The sequence below is a fragment of the Peromyscus leucopus genome, chromosome 8b, assembly GCF_004664715.2.
Source record: "Peromyscus leucopus breed LL Stock chromosome 8b, UCI_PerLeu_2.1, whole genome shotgun sequence".
Lineage (NCBI taxonomy): Eukaryota > Metazoa > Chordata > Mammalia > Rodentia > Cricetidae > Peromyscus > Peromyscus leucopus.
In genome coordinates, this window is record NC_051086.1 from 33,383,008 (window position 1) to 33,396,291 (window position 13,284).

At 45.9% G+C, this 13,284-nt stretch overlaps 1 protein-coding gene across 1 annotated transcript in view; it reads right to left on the reverse strand.

Annotated features, from left to right (window-relative positions):
- The window catches only part of Maml1 (mastermind like transcriptional coactivator 1), a 35,369-nt gene extending 23,043 nt beyond the window's left edge, over positions 1-12,326 (reverse strand). The window contains 2 exon segments of the mRNA XM_028855028.2: positions 11,709-11,872; positions 11,875-12,326. Of these exon segments, the coding sequence (XP_028710861.1) occupies positions 11,709-11,872; positions 11,875-12,043 (333 nt within the window). The 5' untranslated portion in view covers positions 12,044-12,326.
- Positions 12,327-13,284: the final 958 nt, after the last annotated feature.

A 13,284-nucleotide genomic window follows, 5' to 3' on the forward strand; every position in this document is an offset into this window, starting at 1 on the left:
GGGAGGGAGGAGAGAGAGAGAGAGAGAGAGAGAGAGAGAGAGAGAGAGAGAGAGAGAGAGAGAGAGAGAGAGAAGCCCCAGGCACGGTGGCACACACTGTCATCTTAGAATTCTTAGCATAAAGGCAGGAGTTTGAGGCTAACCTAGGCTACAAAGCTACCCCATCTCAAACAATAGAGGACTGAGCTGTTCATCACTCCTCAAGTACAGTGGGGTTAAGCAGTCTAAAAGTCCCTGTGAGTACAGGCTGCCTTGGGAACAGATCAGCTCATCTGTCTCCGGGATGAAGGCAGCCTGTTCTGCGGAGCCTTTGTACATCCCCCTCCCCACCCCTGTTACCCAGGATCTTCAGGTCCACTATGCCAAGCTGATCTACCCATCAGACTTTGGTGCACAGATCTAGCTGTCTTTCAGTCTCTCACAGACCCTCTCTCTACAAGGAGGTGGTGAGCCAGGGGCCTGGGTCCCTAAGGAGCTGGGTAGCTGTATCCCGACCCTGATGCAGCAGCACAACCAATTCTCTCTTCTGAAAATTCCCTTTCAACTGTGTCTGGTGAAATATTTCTGTCTCGTTCCTGTCTGAGATCCTGATAAATGTAAATTTCCATTTACCTGGTAAATCTATGCCTAGATAAAAATATAAGCTTCAGCAGCTAGAGGGGATGCTCACCCATACATCCCCAGATCTGTGAGGAAAGAGGGGAATCACAAGTTGAAGTCCAGCTGAAGGCACAGCTAGACCTTGTCTCCACAAACTAAAACAAGCTGAGGGCACAGCACAGTAGTACAGTGCCTGCATCCCAAGCACAGTGCCTGCAGTTCAATTCCCAATCGCCAAACCAAACAGAAGGACAAACGAGAAAGAGCGCACACCCTTCACAGTCCCTGGTCTCGGCACCGCTGACAGCAGCGACGAGGCCAGTGTCTCACAGCCCTGCATCGCCCACATCCTTTTTGCTGCCCCTGTTCTCTACTGTTTGGGAGAATTACATGTGTATGAATTCCACAGATACACTTAATATTGTAACATTTTCTAAGACTCTGCTCTTCCTGTCTGTGAATGCATAATATGTATTTTCCCAGCTTCCAAAACAAATCTTAGTGGCCAAAGAAAATCATATGGTTAAACTCAAACTAACATGATGAGAGAGTGTATCCTGCTCTGTGAGGCCATGCAAGGGTGCATGTGGATGCATGAATGACCTGACCTGGAACTAATCACTTACCTACTCCCACACCACCAAGGGCTAGGATATCCATCCACATCACTGAGGCTCATAACAACAGAAAGAGCCCCGGATCCATGGTGAACAGCTGTAATTTCAGCACAGGAAAGGTAAAGGCAAGAGGACAGGAGTTCAAGGCCAGCCTCAGCCACAGAGTTGAGGCCAGACTGGGCATACAACAATGAAAAGAAGGAAGGAAAGTGAGAAGTAGGGACAGTGCGGTTAAGCAAGGAGGTAAACAGTTAAATGTGCTGCTAGGAGGGACCTTATGGCTCTCTGCCACAAAGTCTTTGATAAAAACAACGGTTCTCTACTGAATAAAATACAAACCAGCAATTTATTTGCTAAAACTGTAATTTTTTCATTTGTTTGTTTTTGTTTTTCAAGACAGGGTTTCTCTGTGTAGTTTTGGTGCCTGTCCTGGATCTCGCTCTGTAGACCAGGCTGGCCTCGAACCAGAGATCCACCTACTCTGCCTCCCCAGTGCTGGGATTAAAGATATGCCCCACCGCCGCCTGGCTAAAACTATAATTCTTAGCGTGCTTTCACATATATGATCCACCTGCAGAAACAGAGGAGCCCAGTGAGAGGATACAGAGCCACGACCAGGCCTTTAGTTTGATTCTGGTTCTAACACTTAGCTGGCAACTTTGTCAAATTAGCCTACAATGTCAGTCTCAGTTTAGTTACATGCAAATTGAACAAATAACGTCTACTATGTGAGGCTGGAAAATAAGAGATAAACAAAAATTTTCCTTGTCTCACATGAAGGAAGAAAATTATGGACATCTTTCTTTGAATTGCCTTTAAAATGACAATATCCTTGGCCAGGAGGTGGTGGTGGTGGCGGTGGTGGCGGTGGTGGTGGTGGTGGTGGCGGCGGCGGTGGTGGTGGTGGTGGTGCACACACCTTTAATCCCAGCATTGGGGAGGCAGAGGCAGGTGGATCTCTGTGAGTTCGAGGACAGCCTGATCTACAGAGTGAGTTCAGGACAGCCAAGGCTACACAGAGAAACCCCGTCTAGGGGAAAAACAAAACAAAACAAAAAAACAATGTCCTACACTTTTATTAATCCCAAACAGGGCATGGGGTGATGATGGTTCAGTGGTTCATCTGAGGACTACAGTCTGGATCATTGGATCCCATATAAATGCCAGGTAGGCATGGGAGCCTGCCTCTAATTCCTGCTTCAGAAAGTATACAGGGGCTCCTCAGAGCAAGCTGGCTAGCAAAGCTAGCCATATCAGTGAGCTCAGGGTTTGACTGAGAAACCTTAAAGAATAAGGTGGAAGAGCTACTGAGGGACTTCCACCTACAATGCATACACACCCCTATATAAGAGTGCCTACAAAACAAACATGCTTACACATATAGGCACACATAAACACATAAACTGGAAAAAAACAGAATTCCATACAAATTAGACAAATGTTCAGGATATATGATTTGTAACATAACTTCATCCAAGGCAAGAGGTGGCTCACTGGGTAAAAGTTAGCTGTGCAAGCCTGCCCGTTTGAGTTCCAGTCTCAAAACCCATGTAAGAAGCCCAGCAGGGAGACTAACACACATACATGTATAGACACTGTTGTATAAAACATCACTAGAATGTCTTTGTCTTCCATGTAACTGAAACCTTAGAGGCTGAGGATGTTCAATGGTGGAGCATCTGCTTAGCGTGATGAGGCCTGGGCTCAACCTTCAACACTAAGAACAAAGCAACCACAAAGCCCTAACTCAACATCCACTGGACATTCTCTTCTGTACATTCCCTCAGACCCCAGGAGCCAACCTCCACTTGAATTCTTTTTAGTATCTCATACAAGTGGAATGGTGTAGTGTTTGTCTTTTTGTGACTGGTTTCATTTAGACTAGCCTCTGGGTTCATCGTGTTCAAAATGAAAAGACTGGGGCTAGGAGATGGCTCAGTCAAAGGCTAGCTTGAGAAGCTGAGTTTGGATTACCAGCAACTACACACACGCACACACACCTGGGCGTGGGATTAAGAGTGAGGAATGGAAACAAAGATAGGTGGACCCCAAGAGCTTGCCAGACAGCCGGGCTAGCCAACTGGTGAGTGCGGGAATCACTCTGAGACTCTGACAAAAAAATACAGTGGACCTGGGCGGTGGTGGCGCACGTCTTTAATCCCAGCACTCGGGAGGCAGAGGTGGGCAAATCTCTGTGAGTTCTAGGCCAGCCTGGGCTACCAAGTGAGATCCAGGACGGGCACCAAAGCTACACAGAGAAACCCTGTCTCGAAAAACAAAAAACAAAACAAACAAACAAAACCAGTGAAAAGTGACCCAGAAAGGCATTTGGTGCCAGACCTCTGGTCTGCACATATACACACACTTAAAAAAGAGACAGGATTTCCTTCTTTTAAAAGTAATATTCCCCTGGGCACTCTGGGAGGCAGAGGCAGGTAGATCTCTGAGTTCCAGGCCAGCTTGGTGTACAGAACTAGTTCTAGGACAGTCAAGGCTACACAAAGAAACCCTGTCACAAAACAAAACAAAACAAAAGTAAAATAATAGTCCAGGGGCTGGAAAGATGGCTCAATGGTTAAAAGCACAGGTTGTTCTTTCAGTGGACCCCAATTTTTTCCCCAGCACCCACATGGTGGGTCACAACCATCTGTAACTCTAGTCCTAGGGGTCTGACACCCTTTTCTGACATTTTTTGACACCAGCTACACACATGGTACACCAAAATAATAATAATAATAATAATCTGAATTTTTATAAAAACAATATTCCAGGGTGGCAAGAAGACACGGTAGGTAAAGGTGCTGGCTGTGCCAGCCTCATCACCAAGTGCGGTCTCCAGAACCTAGGTAAGACAAACGGACGTGGTGGCATGCATCGTAATCCCAGCACTTCTTTCATGACATGGGAGGCATGGACGGAATTGCACTGAGTATGCAGAACAGCAGAAACAGTGAGCTATTTTCTGATGCTATTACAGTATGTGTAACACAGTGAAACCCTGTCTTGGTTAAAAAAAAAAGAAAACAAAAAACATCTTCTGTTTTAGCCAGGTGGTGGTGCACACCTTTGATCCCAACACTCGGGAGGCAGAAGCAGGTGCATCTCTCTGAATTTTGAACCAGGCTGGACTACATAGGGAGATCCAGGACAGCTAGGTCTACATAGAGAAACCTGTCTAAAACAAATATATGATACACTGGTTATTCATTGCATACTAAATCATTATAATGCAACTCAAGAAACAGATGTGGTACACAGACACACATGTCCACACTTTTATTCCTCCATAATTAGTATTCATCATTTGTACAAAATAATCCGTTATCGTGACAGTCATGTATGCCTACAATCTCTTCTTACCATAGTCACTGCCCCTTTACCTCTCGCTTCTCTCCCTCTCACTGTTCCTTCCAGAGGCCGTTTTATTTAAAATCAAATTCTGGGGCTGGAGACTAGGAGTGCTGGCTGCTCTTCTGAAGGACCTGGGTTCAGTTCCCAGCACCCACATGGCAGTTCACAGCTGTTTGTGGCTCCAGTTCCAGGGGATCCTTCATACATACATACATACATACATACATGCAGGCAAAACCCAATGTGCATGGAGTACAAGTGAATAAATCATAAAAAAAAAAACAAAGAAACCTATATTCTGCACATGTATTCTTTTCTAGGAACCAACTTCATTTTAATTTATTGTTAAAACCAACCAAACAAACAAACAAACAGGCTAGCCAGGTGGTTGGCGGCGCTTTAATTTCAGGACTTGGGAGGCAGAGGCAGGAGGATCTCAATGATTTCAAGGCCAGCCTGGTCTACAAAGAGTTCCAGGACAGTCAGAGCTGTTATAGAGAGAAACCCTGTCTCAAAACAAAACAAAAACAAAAAAGCACGTGTATAGGTTTAGAAGTAGAATCCACAAGAAGCTCTGGGTTCAATCCCCTGTACCATACACACGATGAAGGGAAACAATGAAAGTCTGAAGCTCAATTTATACATTTATTTTTGTCACAGAGAAATATGGAAGAGTGATCAATAAAAAGATTTTCATAGACATTATGTTAAAAATCAAAATACATATGTGGAGTCAGTGTAAAATGTAAAAGAATGTAAGTTCTAAGAGAAAAAGTAACGATTCAAAGTTTTTGTTGTTGTTGTTTTGTTTTTGTTTTTTTTGAGACAGGGTTTCTCTGTGTAGCTCTGGCTGTCCTGGAACTCACTGTGTAGACCAAGCTGGCCTCCAACTCAGAGATCCACCTGCCTCTGCCTCCCAGGTGCTAGGACTAAAGGAGTGTGTCACCAGTGCCAGCTTCAGAATTTTGTTTAAAGAAAAGCATTCTCCAAATGGTTATTAAAAGATAGTATGCTGATGCTGCTAAGACATCTACTGGCTCCGTTTATAAAGTGATGTAACCATTTTATTTTTAAATGTTAATATTTATAATTCTCTGGAAGTTAAATTCCTTGCAACTATAAATAGCATTTTTAACCATTTCACTTTCTAAAACAGCTGATTTATATTAAGCATGTAGCATGTATAAGGCTGTTACATATAATTTTATTTCATTTTTCACTTAAAGGTGAATTATAGTAATTCAGTATATAACTGGCTTAAATAAATGCATTAATATTTAATTTAAAAAAAAGTATGTGAGCTGGGTGGTGGCAGCGGCGGCGCACGCCTTTAATCCCAACACTTGGGAGGCAGAGGCAGGAGGATCTTTGTGAGTTCGAGGCCAGCCTGGCCTTCAGAGTGAGTTACAGAACAGCCAGGGCTGTTATAGAGAGAAACCCTGTCTGGAAAAAACAAAAAACAAAACAAAACAAAACCCAAAAAGTATGTGAACGGGTGCTTTGCCTGCATGTCTGTCTATGTACACCATGTATGCCTGGTGCTGGAAGAGGCCAAGATAGGGCACTGGGTCCCCAGCACCTGGCAGTATAGACGGTCTGAAGTCACCACGTGGGCGCTGGGAACCAAACCTGGTCCTCAGGAAGAGTTGCCAGTGCTCATAATACTAAACCATTGTTCTAACCTTGCATTTGGTTTTTAATACGTTTAAAAGCTTAAGATGAAAAGTTTTAGAGGTCTGGCCAAGCCTGGTGGCACGTCTTTAATCCCAGCACTTAGGAGGCAGAGGCAGATGGATCTCTAAGTTCCAGACCAGCCATGGCTACACAGTGAGACCCTAACTCAAAAAAGAAAAGAAGTCTGAGGGGTCAACTTAAAATTCTGTGAGAAGGCTAGGGATGTAGCTCGGTAGTAGAACACTGGCCTAGTATGTCAGAGTTGGGGTTCAGAGTGCTCAAAACGACACAGTCCAGGGGCTAGCGCAATGGCTCAGTGGCTAAGAGCTTGCTGCTCCTCCACATGACCCAAATTTCCACGTGTTAAATCCAGTTCCAGACTATCCAACACCTTCTTCTCGCTCCACAGGCACCCCCACATGTGGCATATGCTCAGTCTTAGATACATATACACAAATAAAATGAAATAAATCTTAGTTTCCTAAAGGAATCAAAGTCCTTAGATGCCTTTTGGTAAGTGTGCAAGTCTTCATGGGTATCGGCCTGTTACAGCTTGTAATGCCCTAAATTATGAAAGCTGATTACATTTGTTTAGCCCAGTGTCTCCCAAATATTTCCCTTCAGTTTCTGTATGTGTGTGTGTGGTGCTGAAGATCAAACCCAGAGCCTCTAGGCAAGTGTTCCATCACTGAGCCACCAAGACATCCCACCAGCTCCTAGAACTTGTGAAATAGCCAACAAAATTGGTGCTCCATTGAACCCTTGAAAAATCTCGGCTAAATCAAGACTCATCTGACAAGCCAGTTCAAGTGTTCCAAACTGCACTCAAGAGGCATCCCTTCCCCCACTAGTCCCACAGGCTTTGGCGCCCTGCACACAGCTTTGTCAGCCCTTCCCATCAAGCTGCTAATACCGGTGTTGAACGAACAAGGACCTGAAAGCTGGAGGCACTGGAAAGCAATACAGGTAGCTTAAGTGGGCTAAAAGAAGACATGTGAGATGTGATAGGAAAGAAGGCCATTTTAGATATGTTGGAAATAAATGTGGGAATGGCCAGTAGACTGGCAGAAAGATTGATCTTGCCTGGAAATTTGAAAATTATGATTACAGACAACATACAATGTCAGAAAAGAATCCGTGGAATTACTTAGGGAAAAAAAATCACCTATTAAAAAAAAAAAGTAGGAGATAGTTGCCTAGGAACATTAATATTTTTCCAAATGTGTAAAAAAGAACCAGGTATAATACTGTATTCCTGTAATACCAGCACTTTACAGCCTAAGGCAGGAAGATCACAAGTTCAAGACCAGCCTGGGTAACACAGTGAGATCTTGTGTCGAGTTTGCTGAAGAGATGTTCAGTGATGAAGAGCAATTACTTACTCCCTTGTGGAGGAGCAGAGTTCCACTCCTAGTCCCATGTCAGGGGGTCTGACACTCTCTTCTGGTACCTGCATGCATGTGTGCATATGCACACCCATAAAAGAAAAGAAATCTGAGAGGAAGAAAGCCAGGAGTGGTGCCTGTAATACCAGAGACTGGGAGGTGAGGCCAAGGGTATGGAATTTAGAGCCAAGGTTAGCTACATGGCCAGACTGGACTACATGAGTCTCTGTTCTCCCTAAAACAAACAAACAAAAAAGCAAAGGAAAACTGTTTTGCTTTTCTTTCATTTCTGTTTAAGAGCTGGAAACCGAACTCAGGGTCATGCTTGTGCTAATGTTCTACCATTGACTTATACTTTCAGTCCCAAGTTTTCTATTTTTATTTTATGTGTATGACTGTTTTGCTTTTGTGTGTGTGTGTGTGTGTGTGTGTGTGTGTGTGTGTGTGTGTGAGAGAGAGAGAGAGAGAGAGAGAGAGAGAGAGAGAGAGAGAGCGCGTGAGCTCGTGTGCATGCATTCATGCACTGCCCACAGACGTCAGAAGAGGGCCTCAGAACCTCTGGAATTAGTTTCTTTATGATAGTTGTGAGCTACTGTGAGCGCTGGGACTCAAACCTGGGTCCTCTGCAATAGCAGTAAGTGTTCTAAATCACTGGGCCATCTCCAGCCCACCCCCTCCCCCAACCGTTTTTCATAAGTCCATTTCTCAGCATGGCCAAACTACCTAGTCTAGCAATCCAGACCTGCATCTTTACCTTCAGGAACTGTTCATCAACCACAAATATCTTCCACCTGGCACCAAAATTATCTTTAAAAAAAAAAAAAAAAAAAAAAGCAGCAGCAGCTAAGCCAGAGGCCAGTAAGATGGCTCAGGAGGTAAAGACACTGTCACCAAGCCTGATGACCTGAGTCCCCCTGTGTCCAGCACGGTAGGAGGAGAGAATTACATCTCCATTAACTCCATGTACCCTCCCCCATACAGTAAATAAATAAATGTAATAAAAATTGAAAATAAAAGCCTGAAGAAAAGCCAGATTGTATTTCTGTTTCAACCCCTCTGCTTACTGCTTTCCAATGAACCTGACTTCTATCCCTGCCTACCATAACCTGCCAGCCACCTACCTGCCTGACACTGACCTTTCGTCACACTCAGAAAATTTGTGCAGGTGGGACTATCTGGAATGTTCTTTCCTAAGACTTTCAGCCAGCCAATGGCCTCCTTTAAATCCAAATAAGAACAGCATCTTTGATAGTGTGGTGATGCACACTTGTAACCCCAGCACTCAGGAGGCAGGGGCCGGTGGATCCCTTGAGTTCCAGGCTAGCCAGGGCTACGCAGTGAGACCCTATCTTATAAATAAATACATTTATTTATTTTGAAATAGGATCTCACTAAGTTATCCAGGCTGGTCTCAAACTGGAGACCCTCCTTTCAACCTTCTGAGTAGCTGGGCTCATAAGTGCACATCAACACAGCTGAGTAGAACTAACTTTTAAAATTACTGGTCCTTTTTCTCCATGGCAGCCAAGTTTTAATTTGTCTTTTCACTGGTATACTTCTAGTACCTAGAGCACTCTAGCCCACACAGTAGGAGCTCAAGTATTTGTTACATGAACTATAGAAAAATAGGAAGGAGACTGAGAAACACACACACATACACACACACACACACACACACACACACACACACACACACGGAGTGAAAGCTGTAAAGAAAATCAGAAGAGACAGAGCTAAGAGTCTTTCAGAGGAGGAAGTCAGTGCGATGACTAAGAAGCCACTGAATTTGGCAATACCATCTTTGGTGTCCTTTAAGGGGGCAATTTCAGAAAAGTAGGAGGGTAAACAACAGATAACAATGGGCGGTCAGGTGGAAAGGGCCCAGGGAAGGGAGAACACAGGAGTTGGAGAGTGAGAAAGACAAGAGAAAAGACTGTTTGTAAACTAAGGGAAAGGCCCGGTGAGAAAGGAAATGATGAGTACCACGGGGGAGGGTGGGAGGCCTCAGGGGGAAAATGGGAAATAAATGTGGGAATGGCCAGTAGACTGGCAGAAAGATTGATCTTGCCTGGAAATTTGAAAATTATGATTACAGACAACATACAATGTCAGAAAAGAATCCGTGGAATTACTTAGGGGAAAAATCAGTCATCTTGAAAAACAAAAGACTGTGCCCCACCCTACCCCCTCATGATCACTGTGCAGTAGTTTCTGTGTGCTTAGAAAGATTTTTGTTGCCGGGCGTTGGTGGCGCACGCCTTTAATCCCAGCACTCGGGAGGCAGAGCCAGGCGGATCTCTGTGAGTTCGAGGCCAGCCTGGGCTACCAAGTGAGCTCCAGGAAAGGCGCAAAGCTACACAGAGAAACCCTGTCTCGAAAAACCAAAAAAAAAAAAAAGAAAGATTTTTGTTGTTGTTACTTTTACATTTTGGTTAAATCATTTGGTAAAGCACAACCGAGTTCATTATCAATCACTCAACAAATATACGGACAGCCTAAAATATGTATGGACTCCAAAAGCTTACAGTCTAACTTGCAAGGTAACTATGTGCTAAAAACAAACAGCATAGGTCTATTTCATAACTGAGTTGATAGAGGAGGTTCTGCTGTGGGCTGGGTTTTCAGAAACTCACTGCAAAGGAAGGTGGGCTGTAGCTGAAGGATGACAGGGCTCAGAAGAGTGCTGAGGAAGATCCTGCAAGCAGCCTTTCAGCTTGTGAAATCCACTCACATCCACACTCATTTCTTTTCTGCCTGCCCCTGGGCATGAACTACCACACCTGACCTCATACTCATTTGATTCCTTCAAGCAACCTTGTAAGAAGCCCAACATACCCTTGGTTTACAGGTGAGAAAAGTAGGGACGAAAAGACTTGACCAGCTGGGTCAGAACCCAGGTATTCTGTCTTCTAGTCCGGCAGCAAAGATAATGTGAGAAAGAAGGAAAACAATAATTCTGTGGGGGACATGGAAAGATAGGTTAGGTCAGACTGGTCCCAAAAGCCAACCAAAGATTAAACTTCATCCCTTCAGCAACAGAAAGGCTTCTAACATTTCAAGAGGAAGGGTATTAAGTGACTGAAAGTTTAACCACTAGTTAGGGATGAGTTTTACAATCACCCAGGGAAGAGTATTATAATGGACCAAGTGAAAGGCAATAAAGACATGAATTAGAATTAGTGAATAATTTAAATATTGTAAATTTTTACTTTTAAATTACCAAGAATTTAGTAATCTCCCCTACACACACACACACACACACACACACACACACACACACACGTTTCCCTTTTATAAATTAGTTTCAGGGAGGCAACACTTCTAACCAATAAATCTCAGGATTAGTTACTAAAAAAACCAAAGGCCACAGCTGACCAACAACTAACGTCATTTCCCCCGTTCAACAACTATTAATATTATCAGAGATTTTAAACGGGCTTAGCAGGTTAAAATTGGAACTGTCAATGGTATAGCACCTCGTATCGTATCTCGTGTTCACAAAATTCCAGGGTTCCCTAAAAAAGAAATACTTTTTATGCAATTCAATGAGCAGACCATACAGTTTACTGAAGCTTCCAAAGGCTTTTCAATTTTCCATTCGAAAGCCGTAGGATATTGTCAACTGAAGGGCGACTTATTTCCATATTAAAGCCCTAACCCTGCCTACAGCTCCGGACCTTCCACGGAGCAAGGATCCAATCAACATCTGAAGACTAAACGAGGCCAGGCCTACTGTGCAAGAACGCCCTAAGTCGTAGGCAACTCCAACGCGGGTCTATTACAAGATGAAGTTCTCAACAGTTGGCAATCAAGTTTGGGAGGAAAGCCTATCAGCAGCTAATTTTCTCCTGCTTTTCCAGCACTGACTTTACTCAAAGTCCTCACGGTAACTTTTCCCCAAAGTACAAGGCAGTGCCACTTCCCGAAGGTGACAAGCGCCCAGCTCCCTGCCATGTTAGCCTCCTCGCAGGACCCAGACCCAGAAGTGGGGACGCCCGGGGAAGTTTCTCCGAGGCCCGATCGGCGTCGGGGAGGCGTCATCGGGAGAAAGGGCTGCTGCGGCAGTAGCTGCCTTACTCACCGCGACCGGGCGCCCGTGCTCCGGGCCGTCGGCTGCGTCCAGGCGCGCGGCCGATGGGGCCGGGGCGGGGGCCGGAGCGGATGCCGGGGCCGGGACGGCGGCGGGCGGCTGCCGGTGTTTGCCGGCGCGCTTGGCCTTGGCCTGGATACAACGCTGGTGCAGGCGAAGGTGTGCTGGCGTTCGAGCTCCAGGCGCTCGGGAGACACGGCCTCGTAGCGGGCCTCACAGGTGCTGTGGTGGCGCCGGCACAGCTCGATGCGCCGGCGGAGGCGCTCCATGACCGCGCTGTGCCGCGGCAGCGCGAACTCCGCCATGGGGCAGGTGGGCAGCACCATGGGCCGCGGGCGGCGCGGGCCGGGACCGGGCCTCTCGGCGCCGGCTGGCACTTAGGGCTCCTCCGCTTCTGGCGGCCCCGGTCCGCCTCACGGCCGCGCCATGTCCCGGCGGGCGGTGGAGCGGGTTCGGGCGCGGCGGCGGGTCTTCCTCCGGCCCCGCTCGGCCCGACTCCAGGCCAGCGCACGCCGCCCGCCTCAGGCCTCGGCCTGTCCCCTGCACCCCTGCCCCATTGTTTTCCGCGCCGCTGCCGCCGCCATCTTAAAATTGTTTTCGGGGCTTTCGGAAGAGGGCGGGGCCTGGGCCGGCGAACCCTGCGTCACTGCTGATAGGCAGGAGCTCTGGCCAACCAGACGAAACCCGCTGCCCGAGGGCGTGGGGAAGAGCACGTTAGGACTGCTCGGGTATTTAAACTGAACACTCGGGCAAGAAGGGAAGGGAAGCCCCGAGGCGGGCTCAGTGCTGGAGAGCGGACTTGTGACTGACAGGAGCCTATCCAAGAGGAGCCACGTTTTCTCAACACCGCCCCTTGAAGGCAGTCCCTTCCGGGTTCGCGAGGAACGCGGGGTAAATCGGAATGTGGTGGAAGCCGCCAAACCAGGACACCCGATGCGGTCTACCTTTTCTGTCTGCCCACACTAATTTGAGGTCATCCATTTCTGACCTAATTCCTTACATGTAGCTTCATAATTGAGCTAATAGTGGTTTTCTCATTATGGTTGACGGATCTATTAGGAATCACTGTTACTGTCAGTTTTTGGAGGAGGGAAAAGCAGTCTTCAGCCTCACTAGTGGAAAACTGGAGTTACTTTGATCTCCAGGGATTTGCACTTAAAACCGATTGGTATATAAAACTGAGTCACTCAAAATCCAACCCGAAGACGCTGGGCTCCACTGATAAAACTGGCAAGCAAATGGGCGAAGGAAAAAAAAAGCCGAAAAAGGACCAAAAAAAGAAATTCTAAATGGATATTGACAACCCAGCTGACAGCTGGAGATGATGCGAGGCTGCACACTAGAAGACACCACCAGCCACTCAAACATGTTACTCTTAACCCCATACTAGAGTTCATGAAAGTTTTATTTTAAAAATCACAAGGAAAAAAAGCTAACAGCCAAATGTTTTTATACAAATGCAGTAGAAAAAAGGAACTCGGGTTTTTTTGGTAGAGGAAGTGGGCTGCAAAGGTAAAATTTTTTAAATGTTCCAGTAACATTCAAGTTAAACAAGCAACTTTTTTAA